The 17436-nt window shown below is 43.2% G+C and overlaps 1 protein-coding gene across 1 annotated transcript; it reads left to right on the top strand.

Annotated features, from left to right (window-relative positions):
- Positions 1-13642: 13642 nt before the first annotated feature.
- LOC138786299 (olfactory receptor 10A3-like) lies at positions 13643-14557 on the top strand. The gene has a single exon (XM_069963197.1). It carries the CDS (start codon positions 13643-13645, stop codon positions 14555-14557), a length of 915 nt encoding a protein of 304 aa, XP_069819298.1.
- The last annotated feature ends 2879 nt before the right edge of the window (positions 14558-17436 follow it).

Genomic DNA, 17436 nt, shown 5'->3' on the forward strand with positions numbered 1-17436 from the left:
TGTCTACGTAATGCACTATATGGTAAAATCGACATAATACTATTATTCTATAGATCAGTCCGAACACAACCATATGCAGGTTTACACAAATTTTCTAATGTTATATATTTTTTTTTAATGAAATCCTTTTTTTTGGCAATTAAATATTAATAAAATGGGCCTATTGTGACGCTTATAACGGTTTTATTTTTTTACCTACGGGGCTGTATGGGGGTTTTAATTTTTTCCGCCATGATCTCTAGTTTTTAAAATACCATATTTGTGAACATCGGACGTTTTGATCACTTTTTATTATTATTTTTTTTATATATAATGTAACATAAAATCGGTAATCCGCGCACTTTTTTTCCTCTTTTCGTGTACGCCATTCGTAATGACGCTTGTTATAGTTTAATAGATCGGACAATTACGCACGCTACGGTATATTATATGTTTATTTATTTTTATATGTTTTATTTGTATAATGTGAAATGGGGGTGATTTAGACTTTTATTGGGGGAGGGGTTTTGAGGTTGTGTGTTGGTGTTTTTAACTTTTTTTTTACACATTTGAAGTCCCTTTGAGGGACTTGTACATACAGTACTTGGATTTCTACACTGATGATTGCTATGCCATAGGCATAGCATTGTTCAGTGTTATCGGCGATCTGCTCATTGAGCCTGCCTGTGCAGGCTCAGTGTAGCAGATCGCCAATCGGACCGCACGGAGGAAGGTGAGAGACCTCCGGCAGTCCGTTTTACCGATCGGGACCCCCGCAGTCACACTGCGGGGGTCCCGATTGGTAAGTGACAGGGGACTCCCCCTGTCACTTACACTTAAACGCTGCGATCGCAGCGTTTAAGGGGTTAATGACACACGGCAGCGCGATTGCTGCAGCGTGTCATTACCGGTGAGGTCCCGGCTGCTGAATGCAGCCGGCCCTCACCTGCTATGAAGCGCGCTCCGCTCCAGAGGACGCTTCATAGCTCAGGACGTACCGGTACGTCCTAGGTCGCCTAGGGGTTAATTGATTTTTTTTATTTTATTTTGATGTAGATGTAGAGTGACCCAGTGTGAGCTGCAGTCTGGTAACAGTTACAATGCCATCATAATTAACAGCCTTCAGGAACGACAACAGGCTTGGATTAAGGTTGTAGGACCCAGTAGGACAAGTGGTCAAGCGATTAGTAGCCAGGCTGGTATTGTGTAAAAGATCCTTTAAAGTTCCAGCTCCACTGCAGTCAGTATTCATCCCAGAGCCAGCAATCATCAGAAGGGTCCTCCCAAAGCAGTGCCAACACCAATCCATGCCAAGAGCAGGATGTTTCCTCTTCCCTGTGTCCATTGGTGTCTCAGCCGCAAGTCAGCTTTGAAGGACCATCTGTAAGAGAGCTTCTGGCAAGCCTAGCCCTCCCACCAGAGCCTTAGTCTGAGTCTTGGTGTAAAAAAACACACAATGCTATCTGAGGCATCCGTGACCATTAAGTGGTTCGGCTTTGGGTTCAAACCCAGCCTAAGTATCTATGCGGCAGCACATGGAACACCCCACCCCATTGCCTGGAAGAACCTCCATGCCACTTTTTGCCCTTAAGCAACAACAACTGCAGCTACCATTTATTTAGTTAATCAAAATTTTTTATAAAAATTTGATTTAATAAAAAAATAATAAACATTTTTAAAATCAATCTTTTTTTCATTCAACTTTTTTAATTTTCAACATTTTAATAGATTTTTTATTATTAAAAATCGATTATTTTTTTTTAGTTGATTTTTCTAATTTTTTTATTAAATTTGCAGTTCTCCCACACAAGTGTCTGCCCTTTCCCATTTTAAGCATCTGCTGCAGGTGAAGGCCTGACCCTCCTTCTGGTGCTGCATCTATTTACATTTTATTTCTAAGTTAAGTTTTTTTTTTATAATCCATTTTGCTTCCATTGAGTTTTTCATTATTTAAATTAGAATAATTTTTTTTTATTTAGTCAGTTTGACATGAGACACCAAGCTCACATTCGCTAGGATAATTGATAGGGAAAAGGGTTAACAAGCTTTATGCATCACTATATACAACACACTACTACTGTATATACTACCAATAAACAATATAAATAAAAAAAAAAACTCCTTTGCATAGGTTCCCCGACTCCTTCCTAGGATTGAGGGATCTCTTAAAAATGTAACCACTTCAGACACTTGTACACGACATGTAACACCCTCTGCCAGATCCAACACAATGGCTATGTTCACACAACATTTTTTCAGCTCCTTTTAAAATTACGTCCGTTATTTTGAGTCTAAAATAACGGACGTCATTTAGCAGCCTGGCCTTCCCATAGACTGGTGTTTGTACATTATTCTAGTTTGTTACTAATTGCCGTTTGGATGCGGCTTAATTGAAAAGCCCATTGAATTTAATAGTAAAAACGGAGAAAGAACGGTGACAAAAAAAAAAACTGTGTATGAACTACTAATAAAAAAAGTCAGCTGTTTGCAAAAGACGTCCGAAAATAAGGATCATGTTAATTATTTTGACGCCAACGGCAAAAACGTCCGTTATTCAATACATTGTGTGCATTGAATGTTTGTCTTCCCATTGACTTCAATGCATTGCCATTGCAGTCAGTTAAATCTCGACGAAAACTGACGTTTTTTAAATATGAAAATTGTCCACCTTTTCAATATTTTTGACGTTCTGTGAACATAGCCAATCGTGGACTGTAACAACATTGACTGACCGGCTTTTTGTCAACTTGGTGTAACTCATCCCTTCACATGTTGGATTGGCTGTACACACAGAGATCGCCGGATTCTGCAATATCCAGGTCATTATGCGTAATAAGGGAACCACAAAAATGCTAATTGACTAGAAAAAAAAACACATAGGGGGAAATTTATCAAGGACTTTTTCACCCATTTTTGGTGTCTAAGTCTTATTTATGAACCAGTATTCGACGGGCGAATATTTTTTAATCTGAATTATCTGGGATTAGCTCCAAATTTATCATTTGTAACTTTAAAAAACAGGTGCAGGCCTACGTCTGGTCAGTATCAGGTGAATATGCTTGCATAATTTTTTTATTTTTAGGCCTTTTTTTGTGCCTTTTTACTTAGATACATTCACTAAGGCAGTACAACATTTTAATCGATTAGTCACAAAATATTGGACCAAAATACACACCAACCCTTATTAGAATAGTTGAACACATTAGACTCCTTAATAAATGACCCCAGTCTATTTGCAGACTCTTAAAGAACCCCATCTTCACATTTCCTGCCCATGGTGAAGGACAATGAGACCATCTGCAGCTTAGGTATATATTATCCACTGCAGGTCACTGCATCCACCAAGTGCACCATGCAACCCATCCCCCAAACACAGAATTATCCAGGATTATCTTGTGGTTTCTTGAGTGGTATAAGACATTTTTCGTCCTAGAGTATATATCTAGGAGGATATGATACAACACCCTTCTCAAGCTACTACCAGCAGCAATTTTTCGCTGAAAGACAGGTTACCTTGCGTCATTTACTGTCGTCTGTGAATGGCTGATGGAGCAAAATAAGATATGTATATTGTGGATAGTGCCACTACAGGCGCCTCAATAGATGGGACGGGGCATGGATGTAATTGGGGGGGGGGGAGAGATTTATTGGATTAAATATTTTATTGTAAAGAGTTTAAAAGGGGATTCATGTTTTTTAATTATTATTATTATTATTATTATGTGTTTTTCAAGACAGTACAGTAAAGGTATACAGGAACTTACAGCTTTACAGGAACATTGATTCAATTTAACCCGGAAATCCATGCATCAAGGACCTTTGGCATAAAGGGTTAATAAAGAATAATAAAAGATACATTTTATGCCACTGGGATATTTTTGAGGAGACATTCCTCATATGGAGATTCGGGTAACTACCATATGGAGACACAGAGAAGGCCCAACTACTACAGTATATTGAGGATGCACAGACGGGGGTCTGTGTTCTATATGGATGCACAGAGTGGATTTATCTACTACATGTGGGCACAGATAAGGGACCTTCTGCTATGGGAAAGTATAGAGGGGGCTTAAGTACTATTTTAGTGCCCAAATTGACCCTTAATACTGCATGGGGGCACACGTTTGATAGTGTTACTGTGCGGAGCAAAACAGATGTTGAGTTTGTATGGTGAGAATGATGCTAGATTGAGGAGCCTAAAATGTTTGTCTTGCAGATTTAACAGAGATGGGCTGTGCCCGGGAGAGGTCAAGGGAACATGAGCAACTCCGATCAGAGAAGACATCACTTAAGAGGCACTGGATTCAACTGGAGGAAACACTGGGAGAACTTACAAACTCCTTGCTCAGGCGCCTTGCTCTTACTGGTACCCCAGCACTGTAAGGCAGTGATGTGACCCCAGGACCCCAGCACTGTAAGGCAGTGATGTGACCCCAGGACCCCAGCACTGTAAGGCAGTCTTCTTAATGTGACCCCAGGACCCCAGCACTGTAAGGCAGTCTTCTTAATGTGACCCCAGGACCCCAGCACTGTAAGGCAGTCTTCTTAATGTGACCCCAGGACCCCAGCACTGTAAGGCAGTCTTCTTAATGTGACCCCAGGACCCCAGCACTGTAAGGCAGCCTTCTTAATGTGACCCCAGGACCCCAGCACTGTAAGGCAGTCTTCTTAATGTGACCCCAGGACCCCAGCACTGTAAGGCAGCCTTCTTAATGTGACCCCAGGACCCCAGCACTGTAAGGCAGTCTTCTTAATGTGACCCCAGGACCCCAGCACTTCAAGGCAACAATCCAAACCACTGATCCACTGCACTGCAATAAATGCCCTATTACATGAAACGATAAGAAGGCAATGATAAGCCGACATAACCGATGTTGGCTGATCATTGCAGTCGTTTGTCTTTCAACACATGTTGAAAGACAAACGACTAATATAGCAATGATCTGCTGCCGTCGTTCCATGGCATAGGAGCAGCTGCAGGAGACCGCCACTGATCTGGCAAAGAGTGATCGCCATTGGCCTAACTAGGGTTTTGCTGTAAGTTACCTACTAGTAGAGGATGGCCCTGGCATTGGGGACCCACATACTGTATGAGCGGTGAGAATGCATTATGTATGACACAAGGAGGGGGTCCTGGTGGTTGGGGACTCTTGCACTGTACCTCCAGGTCAGGGCATAGTCAGTGTGATCACTATGAGATGAGGTCATGGACATGTGACTCATTGTTATCATTAATATAAAGGTAGAATTATTAGAACCATTGTCTGCTGTGTCCTATTGTTTATTTATGTTGTTATTATGATGATGATGATGATGATAATGTATTCACTTATAACACACATAATACAATGCTTGTTTATATGATAGAAGTCTATGGCCTGGTATACATTGTGCTAGGTGCTTCATAGATCAGGAATCTGACATAGGAGGCTGGGAATGGTTAACACTCCGATCTATTGCATCACGTCTCCTCTCAGGTTAATGGGTCTCCGGAGGAATCGGCAGGTTATACAACAACAGAAATAATGAAGAGACAGAGAGGAGATCCCGAGAGGTGGCGTCAGATGGAGTCACCAAGCCAAGCGGGAGCAGGAAGGGAAAATTACACAGGAAATAATTAAATACAACAAAGTAAAAATAATTAGATAAATCACAGTAAAAGTAATTAGATGTTACGGTAAAAATAATTAGATACATTGTGTTCAAGCCAAACCGTCACGTGACTATACCAGAGATAGAGAAATCCTGATTTATATTGTACATATAAAAATAAAAGTGAAAAAAAAAATCATCAAATAAATTAATATAAAATAATAGCAGTAAAAAAAAAGAAAAGAAAATATTTAAATAATATAAAACTATAAAAATATACTAACAACACAATATAAATAATAGTATAAGAAAAAAAACTACTAATAAAGAATATTCAATATTCAAAATATAAAACAATATAAATAGTAAAATAATAAAAAATATTAATGCAATATTGTACTATAGAAAATACATTATAAATATAAGGTATAAATAATAATAATAATAATAATAATAATAATAATAATAATAATACAAGTAATACAATTTTAAAATACAAAATGCTAAACTTTAAGAATTATTATTATTATTATTATTATTATTATTATTATTATTATTATTATTGTCACTACATTATATTGTTTAAATTATTATTGTTATCATCAAAATCTTCTATTTTACACATTATAAATACACAAACATCATAGACACCTTTGTCCACCATGTTGGCGCCATTGTGGCCTCAGTATACTGTACTTACAGCAGTAATATAATTAGAGGTGAGAGAACAGGATTGTTTGCTCCAGTATTGCGGTTCCTGAAAGTACTAGATACTGGAACGAATACCGCGTGGTGCTTGAATGAAAGCGATAGTCTCCTCCCCACAGGTTTGGCGGCTTAGATCAACCTATAAACATGGCAGGAAAGCAACTGGGAGGTCCTGAAGGGTAACAGCTATGTTGGCTGCTGTCATAGCACTGATTGGCCGGCTGCATCAGGTAACCTGGATATTTATAGATGGGGTACAGTATATATAGATTGGAGTGTATAAACTGGGTATTTATAGATTGGAGTGTATAGAAGAGGTGCATATATACCGGGTGTATATAGACTGGGTATATATGATGAGGGGGAGAATTAAGAAGGTTGGTACAAATATACGCCACTATTAAATAAAGCCCTTCCGCCTTTTTCAGGCTGAATTTCCAAAAAGACGCATGCAAATCTGCTTCTTTACAATGGCGTACAGCAAGGGTGTATGATGATCATTCTCCCCCTGGGTGTATATAGAGCCAGGTCTCCAGGGGCTTGAATTGTGTTCTGTTAGCTGACAGGGAGAGCTGCTGGAGCAGGGACATAGAAGGTGGAGGGTTACATTATATAGTCAGTAGGTGACAGGGAGAGCTGCTGGAGCAGGGACACAGAAGGTGGAGGGTTACATTATATAGTCAGTAGGTGACAGGGAGAGCTGCTGGAGCAGGGACACAGAAGGTGGAGGGTTACATTATATAGTCAGTAGCTGACAGGAAGAGCTGCTGGAGCAGGGACATAAAAGGTGGAGGGTTACATTATATAGTCAGTAGGTGACAGGGAGAGCTGCTGGAGCAGGGACATAGAAGGTGGAGGGTTACATTATATAGTCAGTAGGTGACAGGGAGAGCTGCTGGAGCAGGGACACAGAAGGTGGTTACATTATATAGTCAGTAGGTGACAGGGAGAGCTGCTGGAGCAGGGACATAGAAGGTGGAGGGTTACATTATATAGTCAGTCAGGTGACAGGGAGAGCTGCTGGAGCAGGGACACAGCAGGTGGTTACATTATATAGTCAGTAGGTGACAGGGAGAGCTGCTGGAGCAGGGGCACAGCAGGTGGTTACATTATATAGTCAGTAGGTGACAGGGAGAGCTGCTGGAACAGGGACACAGAAGGTGGAGGGTTACATTATATAATCAGTCAGGTGACAGGGAGAGCTGCTGGAGCAGGGACACAGCAGGTGGTTACATTATATAGTCAGTAGGTGACAGGGAGAGCTGCTGGAGCAGGGGCACAGCAGGTGGTTACATTATATAGTCAGTAGGTGACAGGGAGAGCTGCTGGAACAGGGACACAGAAGGTGGAGGGTTACATTATATAGTCAGTCAGGTGACAGGGAGAGCTGCTGGAGCAGGGACACAGCAGGTGGTTACATTATATAGTCAGTAGCTGACAGGAAGAGCTGCTGGAGCAGGGACATAGAAGGTGGAGGGTTACATTATATAGTCAGTCAGGTGACAGGGAGAGCTGCTGGAGCAGGGACACAGCAGGTGGTTACATTATATAGTCAGTAGGTGACAGGGAGAGCTGCTGGAGCAGGGACACAGCAGGTGGTTACATTATATAGTCAGTAGGTGACAGGGAGAGCTGCTGGAGCAGGGACACAGCAGGTGGTTACATTATATAGTCAGTAGGTGACAGGGAGAGCTGCTGGAGCAGGGACACAGAAGGTGGAGGGTTACATTATATAGTCAGGTGACAGGGAGAGCTGCTGGAGCAGGGACACAGCAGGTGGTTACATTATATAGTCAGTAGGTGACAGGGAGAGCTGCTGGAGCAGGGATACAGAAGGTGGAGGGTTACATTATATAGTCAGTAGGTGACAGGGAGAGCTGCTGGAGCAGGGACACAGAAGGTGGAGGGTTACATAATATAGTCAGTAGCTGACAGGAAGAGCTGCTGGAGCAGGGACATAAAAGGTGGAGGGTTACATTATATAGTCAGTAGGTGACAGGGAGAGCTGCTGGAGCAGGGACATAGAAGGTGGAGGGTTACATTATATAGTCAGTAGGTGACAGGGAGAGCTGCTGGAGCAGGGACATAGAAGGTGGAGGGTTACATTATATAGTCAGTCAGGTGACAGGGAGAGCTGCTGGAGCAGGGACACAGCAGGTGGTTACATTATATAGTCAGTAGGTGACAGGGAGAGCTGCTGGAGCAGGGGCACAGCAGGTGGTTACATTATATAGTCAGTAGGTGACAGGGAGAGCTGCTGGAACAGGGACACAGAAGGTGGAGGGTTACATTATATAATCAGTCAGGTGACAGGGAGAGCTGCTGGAGCAGGGACACAGCAGGTGGTTACATTATATAGTCAGTAGGTGACAGGGAGAGCTGCTGGAGCAGGGGCACAGCAGGTGGTTACATTATATAGTCAGTAGGTGACAGGGAGAGCTGCTGGAACAGGGACACAGAAGGTGGAGGGTTACATTATATAGTCAGTCAGGTGACAGGGAGAGCTGCTGGAGCAGGGACACAGCAGGTGGTTACATTATATAGTCAGTAGCTGACAGGAAGAGCTGCTGGAGCAGGGACATAGAAGGTGGAGGGTTACATTATATAGTCAGTCAGGTGACAGGGAGAGCTGCTGGAGCAGGGACACAGCAGGTGGTTACATTATATAGTCAGTAGGTGACAGGGAGAGCTGCTGGAGCAGGGACACAGCAGGTGGTTACATTATATAGTCAGTAGGTGACAGGGAGAGCTGCTGGAGCAGGGACACAGCAGGTGGTTACATTATATAGTCAGTAGGTGACAGGGAGAGCTGCTGGAGCAGGGACACAGAAGGTGGAGGGTTACATTATATAGTCAGGTGACAGGGAGAGCTGCTGGAGCAGGGACACAGCAGGTGGTTACATTATATAGTCAGTAGGTGACAGGGAGAGCTGCTGGAGCAGGGATACAGAAGGTGGAGGGTTACATTATATAGTCAGTAGGTGACAGGGAGAGCTGCTGGAGCAGGGACACAGAAGGTGGAGGGTTACATAATATAGTCAGTAGCTGACAGGGAGAGCTGCTGGAGCAGGGACATAGAAGGTGGAGGGTTACATTATATAGTCAGTAGCTGACAGGGAGAGCTGCTGGAGCAGGGACATAGAAGGTGGAGGGTTACATTATATAGTCAGTAGGTGACAGGGAGAGCTGCTGGAGCAGGGACATAGAAGGTGGAGGGTTACATTATATAGTCAGTAGGTGACAGGGAGAGCTGCTGGAGCAGGGACACAGAAGGTGGAGGGTTACATTATATAGTCAGGTGACAGGGAGAGCTGCTGGAGCAGGGACACAGCAGGTGGTTACATTATATAGTCAGTAGGTGACAGGGAGAGCTGCTGGAGCAGGGACACAGCAGGTGGTTACATTATATAGAGCAGAAAGTGGGCAGGGAGAGTATTGGGGGGCCTAGCACTAGGGCTTACAATGTCTGTCCCTGTATTCCACCCATGTTCCCGGATCACTTACAATTCAGCTGTTTCTGATATTTTTGGCTGTATCTTGGTTAATAATGTGATGTGTACCTATGTAACGGCCAAAATTGAAAGCTATAAAAGGGTTAAACTGAATCTGATGACACAGATGCTGGGATCATGGCTCAGGGAATGTACTAAAGTACTGTACAAGCAAACTTCATAGAGTTGTATATTGTAGCCAGTGAACAAGCTATAGCCTGCGATCATAGCAGCACTGTGGGCTTTCACCAATACCCGGGAATCGTATTATTCTGAGGTTTCATCAATCAATGAGAAATATCACTGGGCCCAGAGAATGATATCTGAGCGGTGACACTGTATGCCTCATGCATCCTGGGCTCCTTCAGTTTAGCTGGGATTCCTGCTCCTGGACATACTTTCCATGGTGCCCTATTCCGAGGTGCCAGTGAAAGTACATAAGGGAGCAGGGTCAGTACCCAGTGAATATAGTGAACACCTTCAGGTGGCTGCACACATTGAGAGTCATGGTATACACTGTATGCCTCACCGCTCAGTGCACAGGATCATGGTGGTCTACTTTTTGGACAGTAATTTTGCCAATGTGAATCGCAAAACATGAATCCACATGTACAGTATATGAAAATTCAAAGCAAAGTCAGTTTGTGACAAACCCATTGATTTATCTCTATATTTGACCAATCTCACTGTTGGTTAATTTATATATTTGTAAGGAACATACCCGTCTTTCGATGAATGTTCTCTCTATTAAACCGATCACACACTTTAGATAAATGTGGGCTGAGCCCAATTATTTCAGTGAGTCTGGCCGACCATCAAAGGTCTGTGGTGACCTCCCGACTCTGATGGCAAATGTTGGAGAGATAGATAGAGATAGAGAAGTTGGACTTACATTGCCTGGTTCCTTTGCTCCTGGAGAGCCAGGCAGAAGCTTACTCCCATCCACATGTGTTGGGAGAGATGGTGATATTATCTGCTTATAGTTTGAGATAAGTGAACTGAACTTCCCAATAACAAGATTTGGTACCGAACCAAATAAAAGTTCAGAACAAGTTCAGAAAAATGGTGGCACATCTAAATACCAATAAAAAAAGGTTTTCTCACCTGTCTGAGCTCCCCCGCGTCCTCTTCTAGGTCTCCAGTCTCCACAGGTGCCAAGATTACTTTACAGATTGACAATATTGCGCACTCACCCCAAGATAAAGTCCAATTTAAAGTGGGGGAAGAAATTCTGAAAAACTCTCTCCTGTACATTCAGTTGTAAAGAAAACAAGAAGGGAAAGAAAAAAAAAATCCTTCTACACCCTTCAGAAGCTGCCCATCTCTTACCTTAGTTCCCGTCATCTCTAACATCCATAGATGCCATAGACGAGGGGAAAATCAAACTACACCCACCGGTTACTGTCATTGTGTGTGTGTGTGTGACATGGGTGTAACGTTTAAATATTGAAGAATGGACCAAGTGCAAAGGCTGCGAAATATCGATAGGAAAGATGGAATCCAATACACCCTTCATTACACATAAAGAAAGGCCCCATGCACAAATTTAGTGCAAGATACTTGAGTGAATATTGAGCATGCTCACTCATCTCTAGTCACATGTTGTCAAAGTAAAACCCACTCCAGCATTACTCTGTTATTAAAAAACATGCTTTTTGGCATTTTTTTTGAGCTCCTATAGTCCTACTGCTATAACCCGGGGTTGCTATGTGTTGTGTCAGCAGGGGCGAGGTGCTGGGTGTACCAACTAGGTACTTGTCACAGTGGCCCAACCCCGGGGATAGAGTGGTAGAGCCCAACCCCGGGGAAAACTGCCACAGGACTTTTGAGGCAGAACAGGTGTAGGTGTAAGGACAGAGTAACAACAGAGTCCAGTACTTAACCAGGAACAATGTTTACCGAAGGAGAATACAAAAATAGTAGCCTTGACAATAAGGTGCAATACACAAAAATAGAGTATCATTTCACAAGGTGGACGATACAGATCACTTGAGCTGGGTGCTTGAGTATATAGTTACAGTCTTTAGTAAATATGTAGACTCTTCTAACAGTCCCTAGCCTACCTTTACAAATCAAACCTAACCAACAATTAAGTCTAACCTAACAATATTACAAGTAGGAGTTGGTTAGGTTTGATTTGTAAAAGTAGGCTAGGAGGCTACCAAGGGGACTTTGCCTAAGTAGAAGCAGAACTCTGTCAGGGTGACTTGATTTCATGGTTTAGGAGACCATTACCTATTGCCAGAGAGATCACAAAGTGCCAGTTCTGATAACAGGGGCCCCGGGCTTTTACAGCTGGGTGTAGCTGGCCACTCAAGATTACCTGAGATGGCTGAGTGAGGATCAATGGAGTACTTTGGCTGTAACTGCACTTTGCTCCACTTAAGATGGTCTGTCAGCTAAAGGAATGTCCTGCCTTGAAAGAAGAATGGTCACCCTAGACGTAGGCGAAGGTTATCCTTGGTGGGGTAACTACCCTTAGTGGTAGTTACCCCACCTTATAGCAGCACACACTTTAGCTGGAACACTTTAGAAGAAAATCTGGATCAGACACAGAGTCCCTGGCAAAGGAATGGGGCCTCCAGGTCAGGTCATGGAGTAACTTTCAGCAGGAACAGGCTCTAGGTATACTTTTTCTTCATAGAAATAAGGACTGGAACTAACTAACCACAGGAATCATCAGGAAGCTTTAAAGAAGAGACGGGACTAATCTCCCTTTGGTGGGGAACTTTCTGGAAAGTTCTTTTAGATGTAGCAGCGTTAGGTACCCAGCCCAAGGTGTGCTGAGAACAGTGGTGGCACACCTGCTCTGGGACACTACACTACAATTGTAGCTTCAACCATTAAGACGTTTAATAATAATAATAATAATAATAATAATAATAGTAATAATAATATATATTTGTTTAACAGATTCCATAGCGTTTTTTTTTTTTTGTTTTGTTTTTTTACACAGTAAAAAGTTTATAATTCTAATTTTAGTGCTGTTCATTTAAGGTTCGGAGGAACCTGAACTTTGCGTCAAATTTCGACGAACCTGCCTAACCAAAGTTTTAAAAAGTTCCCTCATCTCTACCGGCCCAAAGCCAGATTGGTTGGGTGACATAGCTTGTCCACACCCATTGGGGAGTTACTGTAAGTACCGTAATGTATGTACCCTGTGACTTCACCAGCAGAGTAGTGAGCGCTATTCTTACTTTTCTTACTTTTAGATCTTTTGTAGAAATTTTCCTGAGAATAGAATTATATTTTCCTCAGTTTTCTCTGCGGCTTTTGCCTCATGGGTTTTCCTCTGTGCCTCCCTTCTGTATGGGAGCTGATACTATATATCTCAGGGTTATAGCTCCACTCCACAGAAGTTGGGCATCATCCTGTATACTTTTGAGATATGAGATGTGAATTTCATGTGAGAGCCATTGGCAGGCGACACTTTATGGTGAGTGATGGACTATAATATAGTGACCTTTCCTTACCTGTGGTGCAGTATATAATGTATAGGGCTTCTTGTGAATGATCTCCTAGGACAAATGTGCTGGAGCTAGAAATGTAGGAAGGTGAGCCTGGTGACTCTGTGGCAGTGCATTGTGGGGGTTTAGATGAAACAGAGTTACAGTAGTCCTCATACATGTGTTAGATCCAAGTGCACAGACCCCATATAGCAGGACATATCTGTTGTTTCATATTTGTTAATTGTTTTTTCTGACAACCTTCACAGTAGTTTGGGAAGAATTCCCTGCTCTAAGAATCTTCTTGTCTCTCCGAAGTTGTGAAAGTCCAACTCTAATTCGTTATAATATTACAATTACTTTTAATAATATTTATAATAAAGTAGTTTTTTTATGCTTTAGGCTTTGTGTGGCCAGAACCAGACCATGGTGATGGAGGTGATTCTTCTTGGGTTTGGCCATCTCCACCAGCTCAGAAATGTCATATTCGGGATGTTCCTCATCATATACCTTCTGACCCTCTCAGGAAATGTTCTCATTGTTAGTCTCATCAGTCTCAGTCCGAGGCTCCACTCTCCCATGTACATTTTTCTATTTAACTTATCAATCTGTGAAATTCTATTTACAACAGTAATTTTGCCAAACACATTGTGTGTGATATGGGGGAATGGCGGCAGGGTGTCACTGAATGGCTGCATTACTCAACTGTACTTGGGTGCATCATCTGGTAGCACCGAGTGTCTCCTCCTCACAGCAATGGCATATGACCGGTATTTGGCTATTTGTGACCCCCTCCGATACTCCTCCATCATGAATCCTGTGACCCGCAATCACCTGGTGGCCTGGGCATGGATCACTGGGTTCTTCGTCATGTCTATCTCAACTTTTTCTGTCTGCAAATTACAATTTTGTGGAGGCAACACGATAGATCATCTGTTTTGTGATTTTGCACCAATTGTACAATTATCTTCTTCTGATACCTCCCTGGTGGAGACAGAAGCCCTACTTATTGCCATCGCTCTTAGTCTTTTCCCATTCTTGTTGATCATTACGAGCTACGTGTTCATATTTTTCACCATCTTAAGAATCCCTTCAAAATTTGGAAGACAGAAAAGTTTCTCTACGTGCAGCTCCCATTTGGCTTCGGTTTGCACCTACTTTGGCTCCATCTTCATCATATACTTGGTTCCTTCACAACGTTCTTCTGAGAAACTGAACAAGATCCTTTGCCTTCTGTATATCATTGGAACCCCCTTATTAAATCCCATCATTTATAGTCTGAGAAATCGGGAAATGAAGTCTTGCTTCAGAGCACACTTTTTCATAGGTCCTCCTCGCTGACTTATTTGTGGCTTCTTAGTAGTGAAAGTCATCAGATAAACCAGGGCTTAAAGTTACCCCTCAAAATGGCCAACTCTAACCCCCCTTAGCTGCCGGCACCAGGGGTACTGGGCAGAGATGGGTAAAAAATTACATTTCATGTGTGGGGTGGTAGCAGGCTGGTAGTGTTAGGCAGGTGAAAGACAAATGAATGGCCCTTCCCACCCTCAGTAGAAGTTTGATACTACCAGGGTGGAAAGGGCTATTTAATTTGGAACAAAATGACTTTCTGCAGTAAAAGAAGCTGCAGCACTCACCATGAATGTTCAAACACAGTTTATTTCGATCACATGATCACAAACTCTGATGAACAAAGGGCCATTTCACTCTGATTCGAACTTCCTCTGGGCCCACACATTATCCTTCTTAACCACCTCCTTATAGCGTCCCTATTCAAAAATGTAAATGTGGCCACTGTAATGACTGTAGTTTCTTAAAGACTGTGAGATGGATACGGTTGGGAAGTCAGGAGCTGATGGTAATTTATCACCTGTAGAAGAGCTTTTATGGTATTTTCAATTATTTGTGGTTTATTTTACATAGGTAAGACAGTACATCCTATGTTCAAGAGATTTGCCGAACATGTAAGATCCATCCAAGAAGAGAAACCAGCACTGGGTGGAGATAGAAAGAGGTCACTACTAAAGAGAGAAATGGAATTTATTCTCCAGATGGATGATTGGCAAGGGGTTGTTTTCTCCAATAAGTCCCATTTTCTTCTTCATAGAATGAATGGAGGTTGCCGTGTCAGAAGAGAAATATGAGAGAGTAAACACCATGCAGCCACTGCTGAAAGAGCACAAGTTGTCGGGGGGGGGATCGCTACGGTCTGGGGGATGGTCTTGTGGTATTTTCTGGGCCACTAGTACATGTGGAGGTGCTCTCAGCAGGTCTGGGTATGAATACATTCTTGCAGGTCATGTACACAAGCATATTGTCTCCCCTAGGGTAGAGGGGATCTTGTATTAAGACAATGCGACATGTCACAGGGCTAGAAATGTCTGATATTGGTTGATAGAGCATGACCTTGACCAGTACTATCCTGGTCCTCTGATTCACCAAACTATTGTCTAACTATTCTTCTCACCCTGAGAGCTTAGTTACTGTCACCAAGTTGGGGTCTACCACTTAGGACAACACGTCAAGTAGGCTGGGACAGAGGGCTGGGTTCCTGTTAGTGATTACTTTACTTCTCTACTACTTTACTCCTGTCCTGGCTGTATATACCCCCCCCCCCCTCTCCTGTCCTGGCTTTATATACCCCCCCTCTCCTGTCCTGGCTGTATATACCCCCCCTCTCCTGTCCTGGCTGTATATACCCTCCCCCTCTCCTGTCCTGGCTGTATATACCCTCCCCCTCTCCTGTCCTGGCTGTATATACCCCCCCTCTCCTGTCCTGGCTGTATATTACCCCCTCTCCTGTCCTGGCTGTATATTACCCCCTCTCCTGTCCTGGCTGTATATACCCCCCCTCCTGTCCTGACTATATATACCCCCCCCCCTGTTCTTGCTGCATGTCTGGCTGTATACAACCCTCCCTGTCCTGGCTGTATGTCCCCCCCCCCCCCGGTTCTGGCTGTAGATAACACTCCCCCCCCCCTGTTCTGACTGTATATAACAGCCTGTACTCTCCTGTGTGTGTGTATATATATATATATATATATATATATATATATATACATACATACACACACACTATTTTCCGGCGTATGGTCACCCCATACGATGGGGGCTCAAAAATTGCCCCATCCCCACTGTACGGGGTGACCACTATAAAATAAAACAAACATTTAACTCACCTAGGGCCCATTCCCGGCCTCCCCGCGCCTCCTGTACCGTTCCCGGCGCAGGCAGTGTGACGTACACTAGAGGCTCGGAGACGCTTGACTGCTGGGAGAGCATTCTTCCAAAGCTTTCCCGGCGGCCGAGACTCTCCGTGCCTCTCCGATGGGACGCTCGGCTGCCGGGGAGAGGTGACGATCTCCGGCGCAGGTAGTGTGCATCACACTGCCTGCGCCGGGAACGGTACAGGAGGCGCGTGGAGCCCGGGAACGGGCCCTAGGTGAGTTAAATGTTTTTTGTTTGTTTTTTTATTTAGCTGCAGTTAACCCCTGACTGACCGCAGCAGGGCTACAGTCAGGCAGGGGTTAACATTTTCCGTCATATAAGGTGAACCCCTGACAATCTGCTTAAGGGTACGTTCACACTTACCAGATCCGCAGCAGATTTCATTTAAATAACTGAACACAGCATCAAATCTGCTGCAGATCTGCTGCGGATTCTGTAGGTGTGAACGCACCCTTAGGGTGCCTTCACACGTACCGTATCGCTGTGTTTTTATCGCTGCGTGTTTGGTGCGATTTTTGATTTTCACATGAAAATATTGTGAAAATCAAAACTCGCATGTAAAAATCGCACCAAACACGCAGGGATAGAAACGCAGCGATATGGTACATGTGCAGCTACCCTAAAAGTCAGGGGTTGTCTTATACGCCCAATCACCTTACACGCCGGAAAATACGATATACCTCTCCTACCTGTGTAATGTGTGACACTGCTAACACCAGAGAGCAATAGCCTGTACTCCCCAGTGTGTATATGTGTATGTGTGTATATACAGTATATATATATATATATATATATATATATATATATTGACGCCATGACACCAGCATGGAGTGAACAGCGGATTGTTAGAGCACCTGGTGAGTGACGGCCTCTTCCATTAACCGTGTATGGACTGGAACTTATTTTGAAAACTTCATTTATCTTTATGTGGACTTTATCTTATGAATCAAGAGAATCGGCCACTCTGATGACACTTATCGCACGTTGTATAT

The sequence above is a fragment of the Dendropsophus ebraccatus genome, chromosome 1, assembly GCF_027789765.1.
Source record: "Dendropsophus ebraccatus isolate aDenEbr1 chromosome 1, aDenEbr1.pat, whole genome shotgun sequence".
Taxonomy (NCBI): domain Eukaryota; kingdom Metazoa; phylum Chordata; class Amphibia; order Anura; family Hylidae; genus Dendropsophus; species Dendropsophus ebraccatus.